Genomic DNA, 8,642 nt, shown 5'->3' on the forward strand with positions numbered 1-8,642 from the left:
TTATCCTTCTCCCCATTCCCAAGAAATCAGGCGTGGTTTGAGTCCTACTAGAGGTCATATAAATGTCTACAAGAGATGGAAATAATGGACTCTCCTGACCCCTGACCTCTAGGGCAACAGGCAAGCTGCAGCAGCTGTATGGTCGTATCACCCGTGCACACATGCAACGAAGGCCTAAGCTAAGTAGGAGAGATGGTACTTAGTTATGCATAAGCTTTGGAGTCACGCACCCTAACCACTCACCAGTGTGTGATGCTAAGCAAGAAGCAGTCTCCTTGTTCCTTGATAGCCTCAGAGAAAGAACACCTCCCTACATCATAGGAGACCCATGAGGGTCAGCTGAATGGGCACTTAGCCTAGCAAGCAGTTAGAGAATAGGAAATGGAGGACAGTGGTCATCAGAAACAAAGCACAGTTCCTCATTTTTGGCAAGCCACTTTAATTTACAACTTTAAATATGAAGTCTGTGATTTCTTGAAACATCTCACCCTGCACCTGTGGGAAAAGAAAAGTAGGTAAGTTTTAAGAATTATTACATTTACTAGTCCAAATCTGTAATATTATTTATCCAATTTAAGCATTTTCTGAGCTGAATAGCCTTTCAGAAAAGCAAAATCACCTTTTCTACTCTAGCCATTAAAATGTTCATTCCATCTTCCCCTTTGAACAGTGACAGTCGGGCATGCTTTTGAAACTCTAACTGTAACTCACCACTGCAGTTCAGGAATGAGCACAGACTGGTTTTTTGGGTTGGTTGGTTGGTTGGTTGGTTGATTGGTTTTGTTTTGTTGTTTTTTTTTGAGACAGGGTCTCTCTATGTAGCCTTGGCTGTCCTGGACTTGCTTTGTAGACCAGGCTGGCCTTGAACCCACAGCAATACGCCTGCCTCTGCCTCCCGAGTGCTGGGATTAAAGACATGGGCCACCACGCGTAGCTTGGTTTTGTTTTTTGAGAGGGGTTCTCTGTGTAGTCCTGGCCGTCTGGGAACTCACTCTGTAAGACCAGGCTGACCTCAAGCTCAGAGATCTGCCTGCCTCTGCCTCCTGGTGGCTGCTGCACCACCCAGGTAATTTTTGAGGCAGGATCTTATCTAGCTGAGGCTAGCCCCAACTCTGTAGTGTTGCCTCCAACTCCCCAGTGCTGGAATTACAGGAATAGACCAACAAGTCTGGCTTTTCTGTTCTGTTGCACTTTACTTTGTGCTGGCAACTGAACACAGGCCCCTACCTGAGCAGAATTTACCTGTGTTTATTCTATGGGTGGAAAGCACCCAAAAACTGTAGCCTGACTTTAAAAATACTTTATTTTTAACTTGGGAGGCAGAGGCAGGCAGATTGCTGTGAGTTCGAGGCCAGCCTGGTCTACAAAGCGAGTCCAGGGCAGCCAAGGCTACACAGAGAAACCCTGTCTCAAAAACAAAAAACAAAACAACAACAACAACAACAAAAAAACTTTGCTTTTAATATACAATAAAAAGAAAGTAATAAAAGAGGCACAGGCTAGCCAATGTGAAAATGGTTAGACAGAAATGGAGGGTGTGCTTCATGCTGATAGGATATGCTTGGTTAAGGCCATCAAGAGTGTAATTCAAGTCAGACAAAAAAACAAGAGCTTAGGGGCTGAAGAGAAGGCTCAGCAGCTAAGAGCACTCACTGGCTACTCTTTCAGAGGACCTGGGTTCAATTCCCAGCATCCACATAGTAGTTCATAACTGTCTGTACTCCAGTTCCAGAGGATCTAGCACCCTCATATAGACACAGATGCAGGGAAAACATCAATGCACATAAAAATCTTTTTTAAAAAAGACTTTCGGGCATACCTACTTGTACAGAGCTGAGTTTATACTCAGTCCTCCTCATCATCAGGAGGGATCCCCAATTCTTCATCTGTCCACTGTGAAGGATCTGGATATGGAAAGTGACCCTGGTGACAAGCAATCAAAAGGAAACAGAGTCAAGAGCTAATGAAGTTTCAAAATAAATATTGAAAGACAATTACTACAGCCAGCACCTGCCACACATAGCCTGACCACCCACCATCCCTTAACCATTCAGTAGCTCAGCCCACTTTGGTCTACTCAGTACACGAATTTTTTAGAGGTAGCAGCTTAAGCCACTGAATGTTTATGATGGAGTGTAGAAAGAAGTGGAGGCAACAGATATCATACAAACCCCTTATCTCTGCAACATTTCACTGTCCTGGCAAAAAAAAAAAAGTTTTTAAAAAAAAGCCCTTCACTGCTTCTGTGAGATTTGGGGGCCTCAAGTGAAGGCAGCCTCCTCAATCCTGACCTAGAGACCTACCTTGCTGTAATTATCGTCTACTGCCTACAGCTTAATATGAGTGAAATACAAATGTTCCCAGCAGGAAATGTGCAGCCAAGCAGCTCCTTCCTCCGACCAAGGGCACCAAGCAATGCTAAGAGGACAGAAGCAGTGCACCTTAACAGCTCTGAACCTTATCATGTATGTGCATGCTTGCCTACACCTTTCCCACCACATGACGTCCAGGCAGGAACTCAGCTGGTAGACCAGGCTGGCCTCGAACTCAAAGATCCGCCTGCCTCTGCCTCCCCGAGTGCTGGGATTAAAGTGTGCGCCACTATACCTGGCCCAGTAGACTCATTCTTGTTAGGCACATGCTCAATTGCCAACCTCAAGATTTCAATGTCTTAAGGATATAATTTCTTAGAAAATAAGAGTTTCTGTAAATGTGACAAGTAATAGAATTAACAGAAAGTCACCAATAATTCCCCTTCTCAAGACAAAATTAACTTCTACACCCAAATCTGGCCTCTGGACAGACTAGAGGATGTTTAAGTATTTACAAGCGTTCAATGCTGGTGTGACGGTGCCTGCCTAGTGCTTAGAAGGCAGGGAGGGGAGAATTGGGAGTTAAGGGCCAGTCCTAGCTACATGGAAAGTGAGGAAAGCCTGAGCTACATAATGTCTGGCTCAAACATGAAAGTGAAGGGTGAAATTTAGCCCACGACTGCCAATAACGTAACTCACCAATCGTAACAGAATTCTTTCTAGTCACCTTTCCCCACATGGCAACCTAACAGGAACCACTAAGCACAGACCCCCGAAATGCACAGTCATGGAAACAGGTCCAAAGAAACATGTTTCACTGGGTGATAGGACAGTTTGGTGTTAAAGGGGACACGTGAACAAAAAAGCCTCCAAACGCAAGCCAAACTGCCCTGGCATCTCTTCTCCCCGGCTCTCAAAGGAGTACTAGAGCCATCCCCCTTACTTACCAGCACAGCATCCGAGTCATGCCAAAAGCGCCAGAGAATCCAGAACCACATGAGTGAGCTTAGGAACTCGCCCTGGATCACCTGGGACCGGGTAAGCTGGGGAAACTCCCTGTACCGAGGCTGAATATGCACATCACTGCCAGCACTAGGAGACAAGGCAACACGGAAAACAGATTCTTACTCCATTTTCAGAGTAGGAAGTCATCTCCACTTTCGGTAGCATCCTTAAAACCGAAGCTAGCACATCTCAACACAGGCTGGTGGGCTCCCACTTCCTTTACATGCTGGGTTTTCCATTTAACTTTAAACCCAGGGGCAGGAAAACTGGCTGAAGTAACAAGAGGCCAGTGTATGGTTTCATTTAGTGAACAGTCACAACTCTGCAGCAGAAATATTAGTAATGACTGTGGGTGCTGCCCCAAACGTTTTGTTTCAAGAACCTTGATCCTCAAGTAGTAACTCATTAGCTTACCCTGCCTGCAAAAGAAAATCAAAATTATTTTTGTTCTGTTTAGTTATGTACTTCAAACACAATTTGTATCTTTATCCAAAGACCATCATGTAGAAGCCAAGCACTATAGCACAGGCCTGTAATCCAGCATTTGGAGAGTAGAGGCAGGAGGATCAATTTAGCATCAGCTACAAAGAAAGCTCAAGGTCAGCTTGGGCTATATGAGACCTTATCCCAGGGAGAAGAGGAAAAAAGTATCTTTTTTAAAACTCACACCTCAGTGGGCTGGAGAGATGGCTCAGCAGGTAAGAGCACTGTCTGCTTTTCCAGAGGTCCTGAGTTCCCAGCAACCACATGGTGGCTCACAACCATCTATAATGAGATCTGATGACCTCTTCTGGCATGCAGGTGTACATGCAGATAGAGCACTCATATATATAAAATAAATAAATAAATCTTTAAAAAACAAACCTAATACCTCTGAACAAAGCAAAGAAGCTGCAACATGACTAAATAAAATCAGCTGGGTGTCATTTAGGCATTTATTGGCAAATTGTGGCATGCAACCCATAAAGGCTATACTTAATTCAATTGGGACTCTGATAAGTATAGGTATAGGTCGACTCTAACTTAAATGATGTAATTTATACTTAATGAAGGTATTTCTATGACTATTCAGCAGCAAGCCATATGCTAATGCACAGAATCAGATATAAAAATTTAGAGTGTGCCCATATAAAATATGGTCTATAGCTGGGCATGGTGGCACACACCTGTAAAATCCCAGCACTCAGGGAGGCAGAGGCAGGCAGATCTCCGTGAGTTCCAGGGTAGCCTGGTCTACAAAGTGGAGTCCAGGACATCCAAGGCTACATAGAGAAACCAAGTCTCAAAAAACCAAAAATAAATAGGATAGAATAGAATATGGTCTACAATTTCAGCCCAGCATAACAGAAATGCAGGTTCATGTAGGATTTGAAAACAGCAATATTCCTATGGCCTTTCCCTACCTGCCCCTCTTTTTCTCCTAGCAGAATGCAAGTCTTTCTCTACCACTCTCTACCTCATTCTCTTGAGCTGGGATCTCCCACAGAACCTGGCTCTGGGACTGTGGCTGGCGAGGCCCAGTGATCCTCCTGACTCTCCCCTACAGCACTGGGGCGGTGTGTGCAGGCAGCAACTCCAAGCTGTTCCTCTGAGTGCGAGATCCAAACTCAGTTCTTACCCACTGAGCCACCCTTCAGCCCTGATGGGTATTGGCAAACTGGGACTATTTTTATTATTCTCTCCCATTCTGGAACACCACGGCTGGCAGGTATTTATTGAGTATTTATTCACCATGTGCAGGTACCACACTGGACTTTACAATCATTGCCTGTTATTTTAATTTTTATAACTTTATGAAGACATGCTGTGAATTACTGGTTTACAAATATAGACACATGTATTTTGATTACAAGGCCCAACAATGCTTCCCACAAGCAAATAACATTAATACTTTGGGGGGAGAGGGGGCTCATTTTATGAACCAAAGAGGTTAATTCTTATGCGTGGGGTGTATGTAGCACAGTGGCACAGTGTTTGCCGAACATGGGTTTGGTCCCCACTGACACAAAAACTCTTCATTGAAATTCCAGTCAGCTGGGGGCTGGAGAGATGGCTCAGAGGTTAAGAGCACTGGCTGGTCTTCCAAAGGTCCTGAGTTCAATTCCCAGCAACCACATGGTGGCTCACAACCATCTATAATGAGATCTTCTGGCCTGCAGGCATACTACTGTATAAGCAATAAATAATTAAGTCTTTGAAAAGGAGGGGAAAAAAGAAATTCCAATCAGCCTAAAACAATCTTGGTGACAAAGATCTATTTTTGTGTAAATATTTACCCTACCTACAGAATGTTCATTTGGAAGGCTCTGAATGAAATGCCCGTTATCAATGGTGTTGAGAGGAGTTTTTGTTTTTGTTTTTGTTTTTTAAGATTTATTTGGTATTTATACCGTATTCTGCTCACATGTGTGCCTGCACACCAGAAGAAGCTACCAGATCACATGTACGGTTGTGAGCCACCATGTGGTTGCTGGGAATTGAACTCAGGACCTTTGGAAGTGCAGCCAGTGCTCCTAACCTGAGCCATCTCTCTAGCCTGAGAGATTTGTTGTTGTTTGTTTTTTGAGACAGGGTCTCTCTGTGTAGCCCTGGCTATCTTGGACTCTCTTTGTAGATCAGGATGGCCTCAAACTCACAGCAATCCACCTGCCTCTGCCTCCCAAGTGGTGGGATTACAGGCATGCGCCACCACCACCCTGCTGGAAAGGAGATTTTTAATGAGGTCTCCTCTTGCCATGAGGCCCAGGCTGGCCTTGAACTCACTACTGAGCTCAAGCTGGCCAGGAACTCATCATCCTTCTGCCCTTGAAGGCTGAGGTCAGAGAAGGACTATCACCATGCTCTATTCTTTTATGGACAGGATCTCCCAGTGTAGCCCAGGCTGGCCTCAAACTCGCAATACCTGCAGAACCCTCCCCAGTGCTGGAATCACAGCACTTGCTCACCTCTCACTTTCAGCCACTCTGCCAGGTGTCACAACTTAAAGAACTTAACAGAACTGCTTCCGTAATTTCCTCATGTGCCAAACAGTATTGAACAATTACTACTCAAGATGCAACTGCAGCTAGGCCATACTGGCACACTGCTTTTAATCCCAGCATTTTGGGAGGCGGAGGCAGAGGCAGAGGCAGAGGCAGAGGCAGAGGCAGAGGCAGAAGCAGGCAGATCTTTGTGAGTTCGAGGCCAGCCTGGTCTACAGAGTGAGTTCAAGGCCAGCCAAGGTAACACAGAGAAAGCCTGTCTCAAAAAAAAAAAAAAAAAAGAGAAAAAGAAAAAACTTCAACAAATACTTAGATGTCATGCTACAAACCAGGCTAAATGCACTGTGGCAAACTAGATACCCTGAGGAAATTTCCAATTAAAATAAGTAACATATGATGCTAAATGAAATAAATAAAGTCATTTTCCAAGCAAGCATGCATGCCTGGGAGCAAGTACTGAAGCTGGCACTCACAGGGATCTTATCCAACAGCTAGGAGACCCCGGCTACTCCTCAGACCTCTGAATCAAGCTGCGGCCCCATAACAAAAGGGTGAATAAACCAACTGGAAAGAAGCTAGAACATGTTACCGGAGTCCAAACCTCAGGTAGGTTTGCACTCAAACTCTATCTCGGTTGGACCTTTTGTGGACCAAAAATCCAAACCAAGGGCTGGGGACTTAGCCCAATAGTAAAGCACTTCCCGAGTTGGGGCTAAGGGAAATGCAAGCGAAGGGTTTACAGCGAGACTAGATGGAGGCATCCTTAAGAGGGTAAGAGAATTAAGACCTCAAAAGAATTCTCGAGGGATAAAACCTGCCGGGATAGAAGAACTCAGTTTAAAAAAAAAAAAAAAAAAAAGTTGAACAAAATAAGATCCTGAAGCCGGGCGTGGGCGCACGCCTTTAATCCCAGCACTCGGGAGGCAGAGGCAGGCGGATCGCTGTGAGTTCGAGGCCAGCCTGGTCTACAAAGTTGAGTCCAGGATGGCCAAGGCTACACAGAGAAACCCTGTCTCGAAAAAAAAAAAAAAAAGATCCCGAGTCTTAAAAATCTCCAGTGGAGAAAGGGAAAAATTAATAAGAAACAGCATCCAATGTAGGATTTAAAGTGCCAACTTTAAACACCAGAGTGGGGGCACACCCTTTAATCCCAGCACTCCGGAGGCAAAGGCAGGCGGATCTCTATGGTTCCAGGCTAGTCGAAGCTTAATAGTGAGGCTCAAAAAGGGGGGTGGGGAAGATGTCAATTTCTAAAAGTAAAATAACAGACTTACTAACTTACTGCCTTAGGGTCTCCCATGGCTTCCCAAGACTGTCAGGGAAAAACCTCAATCCTCCAAGGCACACAGTCTCTCACTCCCTGTCCCGCCCCATCTGAGACACTTGTCTCAGAGCCCGTCTCCAGGCGCTCCGGGGTTCCACTCGCCAGCTGCATGGAAAGGTTCAGGCCTAGGGTGTGTGCACAGCTGGATTCTTATCACTCTGATCCTAGTCACGCCTCTCTCCCGCATTCCTGCGCCATCCCATCTCCTCCGCCCCACCGATCCCGCTAAAGCCACAGTCTTGGTCCAGGCGGACTACAATACCCAGCATGCCTCCGGCGGCAGCGGAATCCTCACGCACACACCCGGGCACCTGCCTCAAGGTGACGGCGTCCGGACAGCAGCGCTGGCTGTTCAACCCGGCCGAGCCCTCGTTCCCACCCGACACTCACTGACGGACTCCACCGTCTCCAGCCGCCCGCGCGCGGCAACGCCGGAGCAGGCGGCCTCCGACGCGACCGAAAGGTGCCAGCCGGGTCAGCGCAGACATACTAGCCGCGCAGAGAGCGGTTCCCCAGCTCTCCCAATCCTGTACGTCACTTCCCCGTGTCCCGGCCTGTGACGTCACTGCGTCGCGCGTCTCTTCCTGGGTCGTTGGTAGGCCGGAAGGGACAAGCTCAAGCCGCTTGGCAGACCTTAGAGGTTTCGGACTAACCGAAGCGCTGAGAAGCCGTCTTTCGGGAGGACGTCGGGCTGTCCTGTGACACAGCCTGGCTAGGTGCTCCTGTAGGCGGTGCCTTCATGCTTGTTCCTGTCACTGGGGGCACCGCGTTAATGGCCTAAATTCTCTCTGAACAATGCCCTGTGTCTAATCTCAGTTCGTGGCCCTGTGGCGTCAGAGTCACCCGAGGAACCCAACCTTACATACTCGGAATAAGTAGGGCCAGGAATATGGATGAAGGTTCCTAATGCCTTGACCATTAGCCAGCACGGGGCTCTTAGTTTTGTCTCTTGGCGTTATTGTTGTAATAGGCAAGGACATGACGAGGGCAGTCCGGTTAAAACCAGGGACCACCAAGATG

General features: G+C 46.6%; 1 protein-coding gene across 2 annotated transcripts; it reads right to left on the reverse strand.

Moving 5' to 3' along the window:
* Window positions 1-415: 415 nt before the first annotated feature.
* On the reverse strand, window positions 416-8,180 carry Ndufb2 (NADH:ubiquinone oxidoreductase subunit B2). 2 transcript variants are annotated; one of them, XM_051151676.1, is made up of 4 exons: window positions 8,013-8,180; window positions 3,260-3,404; window positions 1,824-1,923; window positions 416-495 (listed from the first exon to the last, which is right to left on the reverse strand). In XM_051151676.1, the coding sequence occupies exons 1-3, from the start codon at window positions 8,108-8,110 to the stop codon at window positions 1,846-1,848; spliced, it is 321 nt and encodes a 106-aa protein (XP_051007633.1). In that variant the 5' UTR covers window positions 8,111-8,180; the 3' UTR covers window positions 416-495; window positions 1,824-1,845. The 2 variants fall into 2 exon arrangements, with proteins under 2 accessions (XP_051007633.1, XP_051007631.1); XM_051151674.1 differs by having other exon boundaries at window positions 1,820-1,923.
* Window positions 8,181-8,642: the final 462 nt, after the last annotated feature.

The sequence above is a fragment of the Acomys russatus genome, chromosome 10, assembly GCF_903995435.1.
Source record: "Acomys russatus chromosome 10, mAcoRus1.1, whole genome shotgun sequence".
In the NCBI taxonomy this organism is placed as follows: domain Eukaryota; kingdom Metazoa; phylum Chordata; class Mammalia; order Rodentia; family Muridae; genus Acomys; species Acomys russatus.